Source organism: Crinia signifera, chromosome 1 (genome assembly GCF_055691185.1).
Source record: "Crinia signifera chromosome 1, ASM5569118v1, whole genome shotgun sequence".
In the NCBI taxonomy this organism is placed as follows: Eukaryota; Metazoa; Chordata; class Amphibia; order Anura; family Myobatrachidae; genus Crinia; species Crinia signifera.
This window is the reverse complement of record NC_139217.1, coordinates 164550116-164572886: the sequence shown is the minus strand read 5'-3', so window position 1 is coordinate 164572886 and position 22771 is coordinate 164550116. Positions and strand designations below refer to the sequence as shown.

The 22771-nt window shown below is 42.7% G+C and overlaps 1 protein-coding gene across 1 annotated transcript in view; it reads left to right on the top strand.

Annotated features, from left to right (window-relative positions):
• The first annotated feature begins 6058 nt into the window (after positions 1 to 6058).
• The window catches only part of LOC146063628 (17-beta-hydroxysteroid dehydrogenase 13-like), a 142349-nt gene continuing 125636 nt past the window's right edge, over positions 6059 to 22771 (top strand). The window contains exon 1 of the mRNA XM_083176195.1: positions 6059 to 6316. Coding sequence (XP_083032321.1) covers positions 6107 to 6316 — 210 coding nt within the window. The 5' untranslated portion in view covers positions 6059 to 6106. The remainder of the gene's footprint in view (positions 6317 to 22771) is intronic.

The window sequence follows — 22771 nt, the reverse complement described above, 5'->3', positions numbered from 1 at the left end:
TCCCTTCCAGTAGGAAGTGTTGAAGTTTTATATTTACTTCCGACCTGGAAAGTGACCGTTTGACAGCTGCTATCCCCTGGTTGTGATTAATAATCGTATATAATGATGTCACGTCAGCAGTAACAAGGAACAGATTTTCTTTCCACTCTAAAGTTTTGATAAAATTCAAAACATCTGACGTATCCTTCAAATGTGATTGATTTTTCACAACCAGGGGTTGCAGATGCACATCGATGAACATCGAAAGATTAGAAGTTATTGAGTCCACCCCGGAAATTATAGGTCTTCCGGGGGGATGTATAGGGTCTTTGTGGACCTTTGGTAGAACGTAGATCGTCGGAATTATCGGACAGTCTACGTTCAAAAATTTGCTTTCATCTTCGGTTATTGTCCCTAATTTGTTGTACTTATTTGTTAGTTCTTTTAATAGGGTGACAATTTTCTGGGTGGGGTCTCCTCGCATTTTTTTATAAGTTGTAATATCCGCGAGTTGTTTATAAATTTCCTCCTCATAATCTTTTTTATTGAGGAGGACTATTCCCCCCCCCCTTATCTGTAGGTTTAATTACAAGGTTTTTATCGTCCATCAATGATTTGAGACCTTTTCTCTCTTTAAAGGTAATATTTTGTTCCACTTTTTTGGACCCTAATTTCCTTACATCATCCATCACTAAAGTATTAAAGGTGTCTAAAAAACAACCTTTAAGATGAACTGGATTAAATGTTGATTTCTGTTTAAAGACTGGTGCACTAAAATCATAACTTTCATCTGTTTCCTTATCATGAAAAAAATTTTTCAAGGTTAATTTTCTTAAGAACTTTTGGTTACCGCCCCCAGATGAGCGCTTTTGTCTGCCTACTATAGCAGACCACTCTAGAGGGTACGAGTCTAAACATCTAAAAGCACTATATAATTTGTTGTGTCTTTTAACAAAAATAGTATTACGCTATTGTGTGTCCCTTTTTCTCTGTTTTTATTTCCGGTTAATATCTTGAATGAAAGGAAAAATTGTGGGGATTGCTACAGTCAGCGCCCAGGATTAAAGTTGGTATCTTCTTTTTCTATTATATATATAGCACCTGAAGAGGTAGAGGGATAGGTGATTGTAGGTTGATTCTGGACTTGCCCGGTGGCCAACATTGTGCAGAGATGTTAAGTGGGTGGCATATTACTATGGGATGGTGCTGTGACCATTCCTGCACTGGCCTGGTATGTCCTACCAGGTCATGCTGGTCTGGGCCCGGTGCCCATCACTGTGCGGGGATGGTAAGTGGGTGGCATATTACTATGGGATGGTGCTGTGACCATTCCTGCACTGGCCTGGTATGTCCTACCAGGTTCATGCTGGTCTGGCCCAGTGCCCATCACTCGGCAGGGATGGTAAGTGGGTGGCATATTACTATGGGATGGGGCTGTGACCATTCCTTCACAAGTGGGTGTTGGGGTTAAATATGGTGTGGTGTGCCCTATAACAGGCTGAGGGAAAGGTTTCTCTATAATGATTGTTGCAGGCTTGAGGCATTTGTTCCTGCCACAGTAAAGTAAATCATACACCAGTCTTTCAAATTCCACCTGTTATTCTCGACCCAAGCTTCGTAAAGCACTCCCAATGTGGGCGGAAAAATTATCTAAATAATCTGGTGGCTTATTTAGCGCCTGCTCAACTTTTTTGAGCAGAACAACATCCTCAGTTGGGTTGGTTGGTGTATCCTTTTTCGCCTGTACCTTCTTCTGTGAGGCGTGTATTGGGACAAATAACCTTGCTTCCAGTGTTGGAGGCGAGGACAGGGGATGCGTGGGCAGGGGTGGCGAGGTAAGGTGGTGGGTGCCTTGTTCTAAATCTGGTGTGGAAGCCTGTTGAGAGTAGAAAAATGCATTATATTAATGTTTTTTTTATATAGTTCCCAACAAGCACGGAAGACTGGAAGTCAATTGCCAATGAATTTGATCGCCGTTGGAACTTCCCAAACTGCGGGGGAGCAATTGACGGAAAGCACATACGGATCACACCACCAGCAAACTCAGGATCATTTTACTACAACTACGAAGGATACTTTAGTATCGTACTTAAGGCGGTGGTAAATGCCAATTACGCATTTATTTTTGTTGATATGGGTAAAAATGGATGCTCATCAGAGAGTGGCTCATTCAAAAATACCACTTTTTATGAGTGCATGCTTTCCAATAGGTTAAAGTTGACGACTGTTCCTGATACTAAGCAAGGGTTAAACTTTGTGTTCGCTGCTGATGAAGCGTTTGCACTTCATGAGCATCTCATGAAGCCATACGCCCAAAGGGCGCTGACACCACAGCAGCACATTTACAATTACCGGCTTTCTAGTGCAAGGCGTGTTGTTGAGAACATGTTTGGAATACTCAGCAACCGCTTCCGTGTATTACACACTGCAATTAACCTGAGGATTGATAAAATTGACTGGGTTGTGCTGGCATGTTGTGTGTAACTATTTACGACGCAAAGCAACGCAGCTACAAACATTAGGCACCGGTATGTCAGAAGACCCAAATCTACCACAGGAGGTGGTAGATATTGCGTCTGTAGGAGCACCTGCACTCCATGATACAGGGAGTGCACATGCAAAAGCGGTACGGGACCAATATCTGGCCTACTTTAATGGTGATGGTGCAGTGCCATGGCAGGAGGAGTGCCTGCGATAATGCTATATGGACAATTGGGGACATTGTGTTTTATGTACTTACCAAGTCACTTCTGGGTGCCCATAATACTGACAGTGCACTGCTACTTCCACAAACAGGTTTTTTATAGTGTTTCAGGCGCTAAACCCATATGCTCAGAGTGACATTTACATATGAAAGTAAAGTAAATGTCCTTTAAATGTCCGAGACCTTCTAAGACCAGAATGGATAAGAATTTCTTTTCTGTATTTGGACAGACTCTTATGACTCTTTCTGGAATAAAAAGATATCCGATAATGCAACACCTTCAATTCAGGAGAAAAGGTTTATTTATACATTGCACTCACAATAGACAGGGTAAATAAAGCATGTAACACCCGATTGGTGAAAATGACAGTGATCACAATGCGCAAAATTCAGGGTCTCACCACCCGGCGTCCTCGACCAGTTGACCAGGGATTTCCGGATTCTCCACAGGGAATGGTCATAAAGTGCAGGTGCAGGATGGCTCAGATCCACAGAAAGTGTGATTATGCAGTTGTACAAGGGTCTTCTCCTACTGCCAGGAATCAGTCAGCTCAATGCATTTCGGACTGCACAGAGTCCTTCATCAGAAGCATGACTGATCCCTCTGCAGGAGGGGTTTAAATAGGCAGGTAAATTGGCAGAGAAGCACGGGAATACACTGCGAATACCTTCACTTCTGGTCCCGGCTTTCGCCGGAGACGGAAGTGCGTCATCCTTCCAGCCGGATATCCGTGTGGCCGTCTTTTGCGTGTCATGTGTGGTCCACACACTCAAACCCCCGGAAGGCGGCATTCTGGTCCGACCGGATGTTGTTGTCCGCAGTGATGTTGTGGTCCGCAGTTACACTTGCTTGCCATCTGCGTTCCACATCAATCCTAGTTTTATGGTGCACAGTTACACTTGCGTGTCACCTGCGTTCCAACACATATCCCAGAAGCCATGTTTCAACAAAACATTTTCATATGCATTTCAATTTAAAAGAAACAGAAAAGAATAAAGAACAAGCGATTCTGTTGGTGTTATTTCTTCTGACTTTTCATCCAGTTATTTTCTTTAGTTGGATATAGTCATAAATGTCCATAAATCCATTATTTACAGTCCGTTTACATATTAAAAGAAAGAGAAAAAAGCAGAAATTAACGGGCATAGCAGTGAATTTAAAAGCAGTTATTATTAAAAGCAATTTTAAAAAGCAGTATTTTTAAAAGGAAACATGCATTCATAAAAACCACTTTAACTCAAATTCCCCGTTTAGGCCTTTGGGTACTAAAGTTTGTAATTTGAAGATCCACTTCATCTCTGTTTGGGCTAACAGAGTTTCAGTGTTTTTGTTACGCCAGGTTGAGGACACAAGGGGCCTTATTTTGGTTCATTCTTTCTGACAAAATCCTTCTTAGATGGGCAAAACCATGTGCACTGCAGGTGGGGCAGGTGTTACTTGTGCAGAGAGAATTAGATTTGGGTGGGGTTTTACTTCAAAGTGAAAGCTATATTGCAGTGTTAAAATAAAGCAGTCAGTATTTTCCCTGCACAGAAACAAAATTACTCACCCAAATCTAATTCTCTCTGCACATGTTACATCTGCCCCCCCTGCAGTGCACATGGTTTTGTCCATCTAAGAAGGATTTTGTCAGAAAGAATGAACCAAAATAAGGCCCAAGGTCTATACCACAAAAGGATTTAATTTCACACTCTCTGCAATTGTGGGTATTTTTGAAGTGGGACGAAAAAGTGTGGGTTAGCAGGCCCTTTCATATATTATATATGTGCTCTGCTAATCTTTTTTTTTTAAATTCCTTTTCGTCTTTCCCACATAAAAAAGGCCGCACTTACATTCTAAAAGATAAATGATGTTTTTTGAGTTGCATGTTATAAAATTATTAATTTTAAAACACTCTCCATTAACAGTAAAATCTTTTGTTTTGCTAGCGCCTTTTGTATTTCTGCACATCAGGCACAGTCCACACCTGTGGAAGCCTTTCGTGCGGGTGCTAGCCCTTATTGTTGTTTCAAGAGAACTCCTTACAAGTTTATCTTTCAAGGACGGTGCCCGTCGATATATAAATCTAGGACGGTCAGGAATTAGGTCCCTAATTACAGGATCATTTTTTAAAAGGCCCCAGTTTTTCTTAAAAATATTTTCAACCTCTGAGCCATCCTGCACCTGCACTTTATGACCGTTCCCTGTGGAGAATCCGGAAATCCCTGGTCAACTGGTCGAGGACGCCGGGTGGTGAGACCCTGAATTTGGCGCATTGTGATCACTGTCATTTTCACCAATCGGGTGTTACAGGCTTTATTTAACCTGTCTATTGTGAGTGCAATGTATAAATAAACCTTTTCTCCTGAATTGAAGGTGTTGCACTCGGATATCTTTTTATTCCAGAAAGAGTCATAAGAGTCTGTCCAAATACAGAAAATAAATTCTTATCCATTCTGGTCTTAGAAGGTCTCGGACATTTAAAGGACATTTACTTTACTTTCATATGTAAGTGTCACTCTGAGCATATGGGTTTAGCGCCTGAAACTCTATAAAAAACCTGTTTGTGGATGTTCTTTGTGTGGGAGAGACCTGTCAAACCTCTCCTAAAATTATAGTGTTGGCTGCAAAAAACTTTCCATCTAGCGCATTGTGTGAAAAACCTCTTATTTTTACCAGTGCACTGCTACTTGAATGGACAGATCTAGCCTTTGTGGAGAGGAGATCTCAACTCAGGAGAACCTGTTGCTGCAGTTGGGAGGAACTCTTGTGGCACACATTTTCAAGAACTGACTGCCGGTTCTCTCCGATCATTGGTATATATCCAGTATAATTGCTTTACATGGAAATAGTCTATTTGTGTATGCGTGCATTGACCACTTTTTTATGTGATAAATGTTTTTATTGTAATAATTGTTATATTGTATCATACAGTATCACACTATGTTGCGATTAATTCCCTAATTTTTTGGTTACATATGAATTATCCAGAGCATGAGATACTGTACATTTGTATCACTGGATCCAAAAAGACGAGAATATCATATGGAACGGGGGGGGGGGGGGGGGGACACACACAGTATTGAGTGCTCTTACACAAGTGTTAATGGAGTGATATCCCAACTATTTGATTGTACAAGATGCAAAGTACACATCTGGGCACAGAAATATACTAGCAGAGGGAGAACATTCAGTTTGTTTTCGCACTACTTAAGTGGCATTCTAACTAAACATAAAGTTAAATTGCTATTGAAATCTGCCTGTAGCATTAGATTTAATAATGAAAATTTCAGTACTTGTTGACTGATAGGATTACACATTGCACCTAGATGTTGTAATTGCTTGGCACTACCACAGGATTATTCAGTAGGAACTGTACAGAGTTAGTTCAGCTGGGAAACTATTGACGTGGACATTTTCACTCTGAGGCTTCAGCTGGAAATATGGCTATCATTTTAGAGTATATAGCTCTGATTTTCATTGCAATTTACTCCTATATTGAAGCATTTGTCAAGTTATTTATCCCAGCAAAAAGGAAATCTGTTAGTGGGAATATTGTACTGATCACCGGATCCGGCCATGGGATTGGACGGCTTACAGCCCTTAAATTTGCATCTTTGCAGAGTATACTCGTCTTGTGGGATATTAATAAGGTGATGTAAATAATTTTATTTATGTTACTTTAACTGTGTGTGCATATTGCATCCAGCTGTTTTTGCTACCTTCCCATATTTTCATGTGCTATGGTACTTGCATGGGTGACTGTTGTAGTAGATAAACATTTTTATACTGGCTTCTAAACCATATTGGAAATATTTAACCTTTCAAAAGAAACTTTAGACAGACCCTGGCTGGAGTTCAAATAACTGATATATTGTCATCACTGCACCCAGACTTTCAGGCAACCCGGTGGTTCTGAGAATTGACATGAGCAAATGGAGTTGACTCCTTAGCCTCTGATCATTGACATAGAGGGAACTCCTTTGTGTAGCACAAAACATCTGAGACCTGGAACTAAATCCTCTTTGATGGTGCTGCATACAATTGTGTCTACATTTCAGTTAAAGTGCAGAGATTTGGGAAGTCTGATTTTGATGATTGTTATATGAACATAACTATTGCAGAAGATGAAGAGAACTAAGTATTTAGGTCTGTCCAGTAATGACCCACCTCTTTGTGGTCAAACTTTTCTCACTCCCCTACTGTATAATGCTCTTTCATTGTGTATTTATTTTATTTATTTATTAACAGTTTCTTATACAGCGCAGCAAGTTTTATTGCGCTTTACAATTGGAAATAGGGATAAAACAAACGTGGTAGTTACAGACAGTCAAAATGGTAGGAGGGCTCTGCTTGCAAGCTTACAATCTATAGGTATATGAGTTGGCTGTTTAATTATATGTGGCACATTATTTTAACTAGCTTCTTTAGGGTACCAATAATATTCGTAAGGTCCATAAACATTGGGCGATTTTGCCCAGCGTGTATGGACAGCTATGACCGCTGTCATTGCTGGGGGGGGGGGGGTGTGGAGAGCTGAACAGTGCACACACTGAGCCGCTTTCCATCTGCCAGGAGCAGTCAGTGGGGTCTGACACAGATGTAATACCAGCAGATGAGCCGTTTTCCCGACGATGATGCGGGAGCATGCATCACCGCTCATCGTCGGGCCATACACAATGGGTGGCTTTGAGCTGAAAGCCGCTCAAACTTGCTGTTTTGATCGGTTTTCAGCTCAAGATCGCCCAGTGTGTATGGGCCTTTTGCAAGTTAATCTCTGCATGAATACCATTTGTCACTGTTTCCTTGTCTCCCCCAAAGCTTTCCTGTTAGACTATTGTATGTATCCTTTGATAGTACTGTAATAATGGGCAGAGGTGCAGCCTGGTGTTCAGGGGTGTTCGACTTGTACTTTGCACTACTTAGAAAAGTAGACATTTACAGTAGCTCAGAGTAGCTTTAATGGAACATAATCTATGAACACAAGATTAATAATTAGTTATGAAAACATGTAATACTTTCTAATCATTCCCAGATTTTGGAGATTTAACAATTTACTTGCAGTAGATAGATGGGTGTAAGCACTGCCAATGAGTGCAGAGTGTTCAATAGTGTGTCACTGTTTTATAGTCAAATCTAAGTGTATTCGTGAAATGGAGATGTGGTGTGTTTGTCTTAGGGATTTCAGGTGTGTTTGTCTTAGGGATTTCACTGCAGTGTTGCCATAGTGGATTCCCCGTAGGGATTCAGGTGTTATTTTATGGATCACTTCACAATTCCATAGGCTCCTCACCAGAAGCATATGGTCCCCCTCATCTATTTACAGTGAAATGATAAAGTCTGTCTTTAGGTTTATTTGGGTGTAGCAACTCTTAGGGTGATTTTTTGTGAACCTCTCTAACATCCCATAGACTCTTGGCAGAGCCGATGTCTCCTCGTGGTTGTGCTTATCTGTCAGTGCCTGTACAATGTGTGTGGTAAATGTGAGCAGTCAGCGGAATCCTGCTGGACAAGCTGTGTCTGTACAGTTTGCTTCACTCACAGTATAGCAGTAGTACTGGACTGGTCCTGGCTCCCGGTTGTTGCACTGGTCAATGGGTATGTGCACTCCGACTTTGGAGCACTGGTCCCCCGGCGGCTGCGGTCAGACCTCTGTCTGAGGGTGCAGCACATCTCTCTGGGCGTGCACAGGAGGGCGGGTTTTCCAGCTGTAAATGAATGTCAGTGTCGCTGTTTAAGTCTGAATGTTGGGTGTTTGGTTGTGTAACCAACGCGTTTCGGCTATTGAAGCCTTTTTCGAAGTTACTGGATGTGGTTAGTGGGTAATATTTATACGTCCCTCCTTTTTTTGATAGGTGTAGAAGATCTGGTCACTCATTGGTCAGGCTTAATATTGTGGGTGGTGGCATGCAAGTTATTCTCCTCCCCTAGGGGTATAGCATTTTATTTGAGATACTTATTTGAGATTTTTATTTGTTATTGGAAAGGATACTGAGGTTTGTCAGTCTTTCTTGACCCATGGTACTTTTTAGGTAGATTATTTTACATTTTCATTTACTGGAACTCCTTTTTCTTGAGACGACAAACACTGAAATCGTTAGAAAATTTGTAAGTGCTGTAGTAACATTAGAATATGCCTCTTCAAGCTTATGCCTGTGGATAAGGGTCAAGATGGTCTCTGGGGGGGATGTTTTTGTCTTTTTATTGACATCCAATGCATTAAATTTTAAACTCTTTAAGCAATTTCATGGATAAACTCTTCTTCATTTGTATTGTCTTTGTAAATTTGTGCAAGCTCCTTTGCTTGTGTTTTCAGGGATTTTATTTCTTTCTATTTTTTTGTATCTCCATTCCATGTAGGAATCCAAATATTTGGATTTTTGCAAGTGCTTGGAATATCTTCTTAATTTCACTGGTAATTTGATCAATAATTTCCAATAGTGAGATACTAATCAATTTTTCCTGAGAGCTGTTACATCATCAGGAGCAGTTTCATCGAACATTTATTTTTCTTTAAAATCAATTTTAAGGCTGTTAGAGCATGCTTTGTCTTTAGCCTTTGTTATAGCTTTGGGCACAGCACCATCTCTTGTTTATTGAATCAGATTATCAGTTTGTGTACATGTCTTACTGCCTTTTCAACTGTTACATCAGCTCTCTGTAGATATTGGCTTATGCGGTCAATTTTTTGGGGATTCCATACCAGAAACTAGTGACCATGATAAATTTAAACTTGTTCATGTGTCTAAATAGAGATTTTGCCTATGACTTAGTTTCTGCAGAAGACAGAGGTCTGGTCCCCAATTCTCCTAGGGCCTTCATAACTTTATCTAAATGTTTGTATACTGCCTCAACATCTTCCACCTTCGCTGACCATCTTGTATTGTGTGATTTTTATGAGGTCAGTACGTGTTTCTTTAAAATTTCCCATCTTGAAGTTGATGCTGCAAAGTAAAGGATACAGAGCATGAAGTGTCCCAAAGAACTTCTGTTCTACGGAAGATACATCAGCAGCATGTACTGCTACTAAATGTAACCAATATGCAACACAAGTTACAAAATATGCCAATTAATTTTCTTGGCGTTTTCTTGTCTGGACACCTTTGTAAACTCCAGCCATGTTCACTCCATTACCAGATGACTGACCTCTGCAAAACTTCATGTCTAGACCCTCAGCTTTTACTTTCTTAAGAATTTCTTCAGTCAGACGAAGGCCTGTCTTGTCAGAATCTACACACAAGTCAATAAAACGTTCTATAATTTCTGAGCCACTCTCACTTCCTTTGACATATCTATTTGCCTCTGTCATTTGTACAAATTTGCTCACATCTGGCGTGCAATCAAACATGAGTGCAAAATATCTTGCTTCTTTTATTTCTTTCATTATATCTTGTCTTACTTTTTGCGTAATTATATCTAGGAATTCATCCCGAATAGCTGGAGAAAAGTAGCTTACTTGTCATTTACTCCAGTTTCCTCCCACACTCAAAAATGAACCCCTTGGATGAATGGGTGTGCTGTACATTCGGTAGGGAATATAGAGTAAGAACCATTGGTGGAGGGACTGGTGAGTGGTCAAATATTCTCTGTAAAAGCCCTGCAGAATATGTGTGCGCTATATAAAGAACTGGTTATAATAATAATAATGTACAGTACAGAGACACCAGTAGACAGTGATTAATTATAGCAATGGACCAGCTGCCAGCGGCTGGCCCAGTTCTATAATTAATTACTGCCTATTGCTGTCTCTGTACTGTACATTGCAAGATGGTACAGTATAATCACTATGTCTTGGCTCAATCAGACCGTCTATGGCAAGAATATTTACCTACATTATTAATTTAGCAAAAAATAAAATGATGGGTGTAATTGTCCTTTGAAAGGGTTAATCAGAACAACAATGAATAATATTCATTGTAATGATAGACCTGAGGATATAAAAAATGTACAGGTATATCTAAAAAATGGCACAATGTCAATTTTCATAAAATATCATACTGCAGTATATCCAAATATTGCACTGTGGAACCATCCTGCACATAATCTATTTATAAAATTGACCAAGTTACTAACCGAGGACCAATGAAGAGTGTGTTTGGATCCAGACCCTACACTTATACAATATATTGTTTTGCTATGGCTGTCTGTCCCTAGGAATGGGGTATACGGAGGGTGCCAGCTGGCAGCAGGAGGGGTATATAGAGGGTCAGACTCCCTAAAGGGGTATATAAAGGGTCAGGGGCTGACCATAGTATACTATAGGGAGTATATATAGAGGGTGCCAACTGCCCATGTGTGCACATAACTGCCCATGGAGACACATGGAGTGTGCAGACTGCCTATAGGGGGTATAAAGAGGGTCCGTTATATTATACCTGACAATAATATAGTGGGTATATATAGAGGGTGTCAACTGCCCATGGGGGGTATATAGGGTGTGTGGCACAGCCTGTGGCTGCACATGCTTTACATAGACAGTATTTATTTGTAGTAATTATACAAAATACCTCCGACCTCACAATAATTTTGGTCTGGTCACTAGCGGTGGGGAGTCAATGCTGGATGTGCGCCGGCTGTGTGGCGTCTCTTCATTCACACTCAGAGCACTGGCTGCTGGATGCCGCGACTCGAGTCCCTCCCGCCTCTTCCTCCTCACTCACGGTGGCAGCCACTGGTCGGACTATGGGTATTGTGCCGTGGGCTTTCCGCGCAATCTTCCTCCTGTGCCATCTCTTCCTCCCATGCTGAGTCTGACTCTGGCCGATGGCTTTTCCGACTACCAGACGCACGTGCAGGTGGCGATCAGCATCATGATGTCACCTCCACTGCATCACATGTCAGAAGAAGAAGCTGGCAGCGAAGACGCGTTGGATTGCCCTCCTTGTAGTTGAGTGACATTGAGTTGGCTGGCTCAGTAATTATGCCCACTCCTATCCAGCACCCGGGCACGTGACCCCTAGAGTCCCTGTAGTTATGGCTCTGCATTGATACTAATCTGAATTCTTCTCTTACACACCCCCCTTACTATATTACAAGGGTTATATCCTCTCTGGCCACCAACAACCACCTGGATTAAGAGATCTACAGTCAATAGGTCAACACAGAGCCGGCCCTAGGCATAGGCATACTAGGCAATTGCCTAGGGCAGCAGCCTATGCCTAGGGGCAACCTAAACTAACACTCAGTGAAGGGCTGGGCCGGGGGGCAGGGCTGTTTCAATAGGCGGACGAGCTGTGCAATTGCACGGCTCGTCCACTGACTGTTTGCTATTACCGCCGGGAGGGGGGCCACCAGGCACTGCATCAACTCACTTGCCGACCAGCTCCAGGTCTCTCTGTGCTTCCAGAACAGCCTGTAGGACGCGCATCATTGGTGCGTCAGGGTGGCTGTGTTCTGGCATTCTGCATGCCCCCGCCCCCTGTCACTGCGGACTAGTCCGACTCCAGTGTGCAGCATCAGCCTGGGGAGTGACTGTCATCATCTCATTCCTCCCCAGGCAGCACTGCAGCAGCCAGTGTAGCTCCTCCTTCCCTGATATGCAGGGGGGACCAGACTCCGCGGCGGCCGCTCTCATGGCCATAAGCAGGGAGGTGAGGTTTCTTGCTTTCCCCAGCCCACAACTGCTCAGCCAGGTCAGCCAGCAACGTATGCTAGAACTGAAGCTGGCTGATTGCTCCCTTTTATATACATGAGCAACTCCGGCTCTGGTAGCTGCAGGGAGAGAAAGAGCTCAGCAGCAGCGTGCCGTGCACACACTGCAGAGAATGAAGACTGCTGCTGCCTGACACAAATGATCACTTCCTGGAGGAACATCCTCCAGCCACTGTGCCACACCAAAAGCCCTCAACTTGTAAGTTCAAAGTGCATGGCCCCATGCTTTACATATATGAGGGGTGTGAGGGTTTATTTATATAGAATACTGTGGGGGTGGGGGCTGATGGGTATAGGGTATATAAGGGGTGTGGGGGGTTATAGGACTGTAATATATAACAAGTGTGTGTGTCAAAGGTGCAGGGTATGTATAGTATATAAGGGGTGTGTGAGGTGTGAAGGGTACATACTATATGTGGGGGGTTACAAGTATATGGTTTATAAGGAGTGTGTGATAGGTATATGGTATATAAGAGGTATATTGGGGGATAAGTATACAATATATAAAGGGTGTGTGGGTGGGGTTTAATAAGTATAGAGATATAAGGGATGTGACATGGGGGTATAGGAATATAGTATATAAGCAGTGCAGGGGGGTGAAAGGTATATAGGGCCTTATTCGAGTTCACTCTTTCTGACAAAATCCTTCTTAGATGGACAAAACCATGTGCACTGCAGGGGGGCAGATGTAACAAGTACAGATAGAAATAGATTTGGTGATTTTTTGTTGATTCTTTGCAGGGTAAATACTGGCTGCTTTATTTTAACACTGCAATATAGATCTCACTTTGAAGTAAAACCCCACCCAAATCTAATTAGATCTGCACAAGTTACATCTGCCCCCCTGCAGTGCACATGGTTTTGTCCATCTAAGAAGGATTTTGTCTGAAAGAGTGAACTCGAATAAGGCCCATAGTGTATAAGGAGTGAGTGTGTGGGGTGTGTGGGGGGAGTGATAAGCATTTATATAAATATGGGGTGTTGGGGGAGAAAATAGGTTGTGCACCCCTTGAGCTTACACGTGCTGCTGATGGTACTTTTGTAAACGGGAGTATTTACGCTTGCGACAAACTGAGTAGCTGCAGTTCTAACATCACATCCTCGCTGTCACCCTATTCATTGGTTATTGCCCCTGTTATCGAGAAACTGCAAATGCACACGACTAGGGAGGCCAATCCCGGGCCATTTTTTCAATCCCGGGATTCGGGATGGAAAAACTGTCAATCCCGGGATTGGCCTCCTGATATGCCCAATGACGAATATATTACCTCCAACGGAGGAGGAGGAGCTGTGCGGTGGAGGAGGTGGGTAACTCGATGTCGGCGTGGGAGGCAGTGTGTGGCTGCACAGCGTGATGTGATCACTCACATCACGCTGCGCAGCCACACAACCTTGTTGCCAGGCAGCGCAGCATGATGTTAGAGGTCACGCTGCGCAACTACATAGTGTTCCCACGCCATAGCGTCTGCCCGTACTCAGCGTTACCCGCCTTCTCCCTGGCCCGTTTAGTGCTACACTGGAGAAGGGAATCAAATGCGCATGCGCATTTCGATCCCGTAATCCCGAGATTGGAGACTCCAATCCCAGGATTGGCATCCCTACACAGGACGGAGCATGTGATCACATCACAGTATTATTCCAGAACTCCCACATAACCTAACATTCATATCTAATTGCATCCCATAAGGTCTGTCTTGCAATATAGTGGGACTGCCATGCTATGGAATTCTATCCCTATGTATCCCTCCTATTATCCCTATAGATTGTAAGCTTGCGAGCAGGGCGCTCCTCCAGGGCCTAATCACTGTTGTTTTCAATTGTAAAGTACAACGGAATATGCTGCCGCTATATAAGTCACTGGAAATAAATAAAAATAAATACATTTTGAATGCCTCTGCCTGATTGACAAACAGAAGTGTTTGTATGGTGGGGCGAAGGCTGAAGGTCGAAGGAATGTGCAGGGTCAGTAGTGTAGGCCAGTATAGAGGGGGTCATTAGTGTAGTGGCGATTGCATCCATGTAGTTGTGGGTATAACGGGGTTAGTAGTGTAGAGTAGAACTAAGGCTGTTGCTTGGGGGCACCAACCAAAATCTTGCCTAGGGCATCAAATTGGCTAGGGCCGGCTCTGGGTCAACACCATGTGGTCAGCAAGGTCAAAAGGTTGGCCACAGAAATGGTCAACAAAAAAGGTCAACACTTATTTTTAAAAAATGTGGATGTACCCTCACAGGCTCGCTTTGTTTGCCACGCTTCAGGCAAGGTGACCCGCTGGGCTCACCATGTTAATGTTTTCATTTATAGTTCACATGGGTATTAAATTAAGCCAAAGATGTGTGTTGGCCATTGCCATGCTGATCTTTTGACCTTTTCTACTCCTTTTACATGTCAACCTTCTGACCATGTCGACATATCTGGCCTGCAAATCTAATGCATGTTAAACATATGGTATAACCTGTCGATTGTCAATCTAGCATCAACCATCCACCTTTCTCACCATTCAGCATGCCATTAATAGCCGGATGGTCAAATAATAGTACAATTATTAAACTAAAAAAAAAAAAAAACATTTAGTAAAATCTTTATTTAATAATTGTTTCAATATGTGCATTATAACCATCAATGCTTTTGTGTGACTTGTATGCCACCAGTAATACAATATTTATTATGTTAGTTGCATAAAGTTCACACCCAGTGTAATATAAGAATCATTCACAGAATGAGTTCCTCCATTAAGGCTGTTTTCTTCTCATAATATATTGCAGATTAGAGAAACTTGACCCAGTACTACTGTGTGGCAATCATTTAAGGAGCACATGAGGACAGGGCTAAAAGTGTTTAACCCAGTGGTTCCCAAACTGTGTGACTAGGTACCCTGGGGTGCCTCGAGACACGTGCAGGGGTGCCTTGGATTGGTGGTCTAGGACAAATTCATAATAGTTCTGGGCAAAGCAATAGGCAAAACCCGAGTTTGTGGGCGCCAATCGTGAAATATGTGGGCAAGCAAAAGCGAATATTGTTCCTCACTACATAATTGATCCTGAGGTTGATATAGAAACACAATTTACTTAATTTAATATTTTTTCTACATTTGTCAACAAAAAACTTTTGACCTAGGGGTGCCTTGAAAAATATTCTGACAGTCTAGGGTGCCATGGTTCAAAAAAGTTTGGGAACCACTGGTTTAACCTAATGTCCTGCTCTTATATTTTTCAGCAATCATATATAACAAAAGGATACCTCTGCGCCTCACTTCTATGACAGGAAATCAAGTGTTTTGCAGGCCAGCAACCACTAGATGTCACCCAACTAAGCAATTCAAATTCAAGGGTTACCTTGTCAGCTCAAAGCCACTGGGACGTCAGCTCTGGCCTCGCTCAGCCTGTCTCTATCGCATAGTTGTGGAAGGGTCAGAGTTATGCACACTGGGAAAATCATTTACTGGTGAGTGAGTTATGAATTGATATGCAGATCGGCAATCCTTTCGCAAGCCATTTGCAGACTTGCACAGGGCAGGATTTCACTCTGTCTGGGTGACAGTTATTTGATCGCAATCCTCTTCAAATTTTCACAGCAGCGAATAGGTCTGAATAAGGCCTCTTCTCTCACAATGTGATCTCTCTGACCCAAAGCTACCCCCATTAGAGTGCCCTTTCCAGCTGAACTCTAAACTACAGTGTAAACAAAATGTTTTCCAGTATATGTGTGCTACATACAAAGGCAGTCAGTAGTTACTCGGGTACAGTCCAATATTACTTATCCAAGTGCAAATAAATGCTACTTTTTGCTTTCCTCCCAACTACAGTATGAAAAGCATATTTATGTGACTTTGCTGTAGATTTCCAAGCTGGCAGGGCTTCTGCTATTGATGTTAATAATAAACTACACAATGTGATATTATTTTTTCTATTCCCTCTTTAGGCAGTTTTATTCACAGGATTTATGTTTATTTAACAAGGAGCAGGTAGCTGTACTTAATGTTAACTGTATCATTGCTAGATATTGTGAAAGATTTTGTCACTAGTAATGCCATTAATGGGGTTCGAAAACTAGAAAACTCGCTTCTGGGTCTTCCTTATACAAACATATTTATTTATAGTTTAAATATGTCCTTCATTGTCCCTTATAAGTGTATAGATAGCAGTTGATCGGTGCAGGCCTATGCCCAGAGTCACAATAAGTTGCTTATCTATGCACTCAGTAAAACATATTATGCTGCCAATGAGAGCTTTCTTCTCTTAGGGCCAGATGCACTAAGCTTCCAAACATATAAAATGCAGAGTGATAAACAGCCAGCCAATCAGCTCCTGCCTGATATTTTTCAAACACAGCCTGTAACATGACAAGTAGGAGTTGATTGGCTGTCTGTTTATCACTCTACATTTTATCACTTTGTGAAGCTTGATACATCTGGCCCCCAGTCATTGAACTCTTACTAGTTAATCATAAGTGGTGAACTGGTTTTGACTGGTGACATTTACATTATCTGGCTCCCTAGTGCACAGTTATATTTGGCATTTGCTCCATCTGATAGCAAACTAATACATTTTTTAACGAGCTTAAGTAATATCCTGTAATTTTTTTCTGTGACTAAAGATACTGTGGGGTTTATTTACTAAGATGGGTTTTTCTATTGATGATGGGATGTTGCCCAGAGCAACCAAGCAGAATCTACTTTTTATTTACAGTATTTAGCACAGTCTAGAAGATCATACAGATTGGTTGCCCATAGCAACATCCAATTGCTTCTACTCAGAACTACCATCTGAGTCAATAAACGGTACTTGTTTTCTAGCACCGCGCCCGCGATTTTGATTGTATTGATCGGGTCGGAAAAATTGCATCAATCGCATCGCATGCCAACCAAATCGCATGCGATGTGATCGACGCGATTTTTACATTGGAATCAATTATAATGGCCCGCAATGGACGCGATCAACGCGATTTTCTCTTTTACCGGCAATTAAACCTGTGGTTGACAGAAAATCGCGTCCATCGCATGCCTTAAGTACCTTAAACTTAAGGCATGCGATCAACCCGCCATGCGCCGTGCTAGGAAACAAGTACCCAATAACCCACTAGTATGCCTAAAAAGGTGCTGTTCTTAACTACAGTTACAAGATTTGTAGTAAGTTCCACACCCTGCAGCTGATTATTTTATTTTACTTCTGAATAATTTCAATGATTTCTCCCTATTCCTCTGCGAATCAAAGTGACAGCAGAAATAAAGTGCCAATGCTGCATGGCACTGGGTGCTACAAGAAATACACTGGTTATATCTATTCATGGGCATGAGTAGGGGTCCAAGGCTCTTTGTTACCTAATAGTAAAAAAAGAATGTTCTTTACCTAATGGACATTAGCAGATGGTTCGTCAGTGTATACTGATCATCAGATTAAGTTATGCGTTGCTTTGTGTTCAGATGTGACCGTGATGACTAGTCTGTTTATAGCCCACAGATTGAGCATATCAAGTATGCAACATTCATCTGAAATTTATATCAGTGATCTGATTCCGTAGCCTTAAACTCCAGCAACCTTATCTAAAGTTGAACCTGTAAATGTTATATGTATCTGTGTCTAATATCTGTGTATGTTATGTAATAACCTTTCATCATCTGAAATTTATATCAGTGATCTGATTCCGTAGCCTTAAACTCCAGCAACCTTATCTAAAGTTGAACCTGTAAATGTTATATGTATCTGTGTCTAAAATCTGTGTATGTTATGTAATAACCTTTCATTGAAATATGAATGGTTTGAATGCATTCTACCATTGTACTATAGAGTGTCCCTACCCTCCCAAAGGTACTGTCTCTTTCTTTTTTATAAACTGTACTGCCCGCAAGGTGAGATTTACACACAGCCGTACAATCTTATGATGCCTGATGGATAAGAATGAGTAAACTTCCTTTAGGCTGTATCCAGGTCAAATGAGCGAGCATATGTGCTTTTAAAGCACATATGATCTACTTGTGACCGCAGTGGAAGCTGACAGATCAGACCTGCAGCACATCTTATCTGAGGGCCGACCACTCGACCCGCGGCAACGTGCATTGTGCGCTCAATGCACACAATTCTTTGCAAGACCCATCAAAATTGTGCAGATCATGTGCACATCGTTCTGATCTATGGGGGCCTTAAGACCCAGCAAGGGAAAATGAGACAGAAGTAAAACAAACATGAACAGTACCTTCATTTCAGGATTTCTCAAGTAAATTGAAATGAGACAGTACTATTATAACGACTTCTCAAAAAATGATCTTATGATTCAGTTTACATAGAATTTGAAAAAAAGATAAGAACCACTTGTCTTACTAGTCTGCACTAAAAATATGTACATGCATGCACAGCAGTGGTGCAAGTAGGAATAATGTTCTAGTGGTACTGTGCAGTGCGCCGAAGGCGGGCAGCGGGAAAATGGTCATGTGGCACTAGTGGGCGTCGCTACGTGACAAAGGGGGCACACATAACCAAATTTACAGCCCCTTTTCTTTGCAAACCAGACTATGTAGAGAGGTATTTTATGTATTTTGTGATGTACCATCCCTGAGGATTTACAGCCATTGTTTTCGTTATTGACATCTGAATTAAGAAAAAACACAAGACACAGAAGAATGTAGAAATGTGTATATTTATAGATTTCACAAATCATTTATACATGGCTGTAACTTTTTTAATTGTGAGTGCAATAGGAGGCAGTACAACCTGAACATAGATGTTGAGCATAGACATTGAGCATGAAATACCTGGCCATGGCCAAACTACAAGATCAACAATCCACTTCCCCCTCCCTCTCAGGGAGCAATATAAACATGTAGTTGAACTGAAGCACGCATTAATGTAAAATGTCAATAGTACTTCCTTGCAGTGTAAACATAGTATTTCCCAACAACCTTGAATTAGACCCATAAAACAGGAACTGACTTAAGTGAACCAGGTATTGAAAGGAGTGATCAACCCCAAAGGCAACAAGTGAGGACATACAGCACAAATCAAATAAATATGAACCAAATGTAATATCAATTGTATGCAACGGGTAAGTATCTACTCTGCAGGTGTAGGTGTGTCGTGTTCTTTTCCGGTAACTTGAGAATGCAAGTCAATATAACACAATGGTATCTTATACTAAGAATATGTAGTATGGCATCAGATGCCCACAGGGTATGAAACATAACAAGTACTGTATCTCTTACAGGACATTACATTCTTCCCGGCTGGAACTTTGCATGTCCTCATGCAACAACTTTGGGTTGGTGTTTTCTGTCCTTCAGCAGAGTTTTCAGCATTTCGATGACGTGCCCTAGCTTCTGTCTCCTCTTCTTGACCTCGACCGCTCCGGGACCACCCAGCCTCAGGGGGTTACACCTCTAGGTGGACCAGCGCAACTTTACGCACCTGCGGGAAGTCTAGGTACGATATCGTATGGGCAAGATGCCCCTGGTGCTTCGTACTGCTCTCTCTCTTGGTAGAATCGGAGTGTCACCCTCATTCCGGTTAGGCATCTCTACTGGATCATTTTCCGGATCCTGGGTGAGCTCATGAACTATTGGGGTGGACCTGCTTTGCCTTCCAACTCTGATATGTGGAGCACCGACGAACATAAGCATCTCCATAGGACCCGGCATAACCATGTCCCCAGAGAAATCTCTCTCTTCTGACTCCTGTGGCTCCTCAATGGAGGCTGGGGCTACTGTTGACGTGCACCGTTTCAATTGTTCCCTCGCTATGGTAATAATTGGGCCATTCTGACCTCTCCGAATCTGATAGGCATGGAAATCATCTGTCGGCACGCCAATGACAGTATAACGCTGAGCTTCCCACCGAGAGTCCAATTTACTGCTTCTTCGATTCTTTTTCCGCCACACCTGCTCCCCAAGGCCGAGCGGGATTTCACGAATATCAGCATCATATTTCCTTTTTTGTCGCCGATGAACGCCCTCCATCCGGTGATTCACTACTTTTTTAACCGCCTCCATCTGTCTTTGATGTTCACCGACCCAGTCACTGGTGATTCCTTCTTTTTCCACAAAATCCTGATATAGCTCTAAATCTTACAGCAATTTGCCATGACGTCCAAACATAAGATAGAATGGTGTGTAGCCGGTGGAACAATGTATCGTATTGTTGTACATATATGTAAGGTTGGACAGTAAATTCGGCCAGTGATTCCGTTGTTCTGCCGACAGGGTTCGGAGCATTCCAATAACGGTTTGGTTGGCCCGTTCACATAGTCCGTTCGCCTGCGGGTGATATGCTGTCGTCGGTATCTTCTTGCAACCATACAAGGTACAAAGTTCGTGGAAAAATGTGGCTTTAAAGGCTGTGCCTCTATCGGTCAGAACTCGTTCTGGGGTTCCGTATGGTTGAAGGAAATGCTTGAGAAACACCCGAGCTGTGATTTTTGCAGAAACATCTCGAACGGGAACCACCACTAAGAACTTGGTGTAATGATCGGTGATGGTTAGCGCATATTCTACCCCATTGGCGCTTGCTTCCAGCTTCACATGATCCAGAGCCACCAGTTCTAATGGCTGTTCACTTTTGATCGGGCACAACGGTTCCCTTTGTTTCTGATCTGGAGTTCTTTTTAAGGCACACGTGACACAGTCTTGACACCACTGTTGAATATCCTCCTTCATTCCTATCCAGTAAAACCGTGTCCGCAGGATCGCTTCGGTTTTGGCCATTCCGAAATGGCCAGACTGGTCATGATACGCCCGCAAGAGAGATAAGGCTTGTTGTCGGGGTACCACTATGGACTATTTTCTTGTGAGTGCCCGGATCATATCTGGAGCGGCTCAATAGGCCCTCCCGTACTTGTAACTTGGGCTGTTGTCTGAGTAAGTTAATCAGTTCCGAGGGTGCTTGTGACCGCTGTTGCTTAGACATTCTCTGATTGGTTTTGATAAGTCTTAATAGTTCCTGTAGCATTGGGCTCTCCTGTTGTACTCGCCTCCACTCTACATTGGGTTCCGAGATCGACGCCTCCTTTTCCATAGCGACGAGAGGACTGGATTGTCCTACTTTCCAGCGACCTCTCTGCGGTTTAGGGACAAAGGCTGGTATCTCGATTTCCTCATTCTCATCCTCTCCCTCTGGTAACACCATAGTCGGCATGCGGGACAACGCGTTAGATTTTCCGCTCCGGTAGGTGATGACAACCGGGACATCCACCGTTGCTCTAAAGCACCTAAGTGCGCCATATCTAGATGGGCAAGAGGGTTATTGTCAGTGACGATCGTGAAGGACGCTGCAGTTAGGTAGCTCCAAAACTTTTCCGTCACAGCCCAGATTAAAGCCAGCAATTCAAGTTTGAAAGCGCTGTAGTTTTCCGGGTTACGCTCTGTTTTCTTTAGGCCCCGGCTAGCATACGCGATGACTTTCTCTTGGCCATTCTGTATCTGTGCTAACACAGCGCCCAAGCCGATGTTGCTGGCGTCAGTATATACCCGGAAAGGTTGGTCGTAGTCCGGATAAGCAAGAAGGGAGCATTAACCAAGGACGTACTCAGCTGTTCAAATGCTAACTGATGTTGCTCAGTCCACTCAATGGAGGTATTGCCTCTCCTTTCTGACCCTGACTGGCCCCTGAGCAGTGCATGTAACGGAGCAGCGATTTTTTGCGAAGTGATGGATAAATCTTCGATAATAACCCACAAAGCCTAAGAAGCTTCTCACATCTTTCACAGTCTTTGGGATAGGCCACTCCGTCACAGCTCTAACCTTCTCTGGGTCTGGGTGGACTCCCTTGCCACTCACGATGTGTCCCAAGTAGTAGACCTCTGGCTTTAACAGATGACACTTGGCTGGATTCAATTTTAATCCATTCTTGGCCAGTTGTGCGAACACATCTCCCAGATGTTCAAGGTGTTTTTCGTAATCACTTGAAAAGATGATTATGTCATCCAAGTAGAGAAGGATCATTTCAAAATTACGGTGGCCCAAACAATGCTCCATCAGTCTTTGAAAGGTAGCTGGGGCGTTACACAGCCCAAAGGGCTTTCGTTCAAATTCGAACAATCCCATGGGCATCGTAAAAGCTGTTTTTTCCCGATGTTCTGGGGCCATTGGAATTTGCCAATACCCACTGGTGAGATCTAACGTGGAGAAATACTGAGCCGTTTTCAGTGCAGTTAGGGACTCTTCAATCCTTGGTAGCGGGTAAGCATCTTTGTGCGTCACGTTGTTCAATTTGCGATAGTCTACACAAAATCTTAGGCTTCCGTTTTTCTTTCGAACTAATACGATGGGGGCCACCCAAGGGCTGTAACTTTCTTTTATTACTCCAGACTGTTTCATTTCGGCCAACATCTCACGTACGGGTTGATATAACGCTGGGGGCAAAGGCCGGTGTCTTTCCTTGATAGGCGCATGATTCCCAGTTGAAATGTAATGGAATACATTCTCCGCTTTCCCAAAATCGGAGGGGTGCTGGCTGAAGGCTAAGGCATGTTTCTT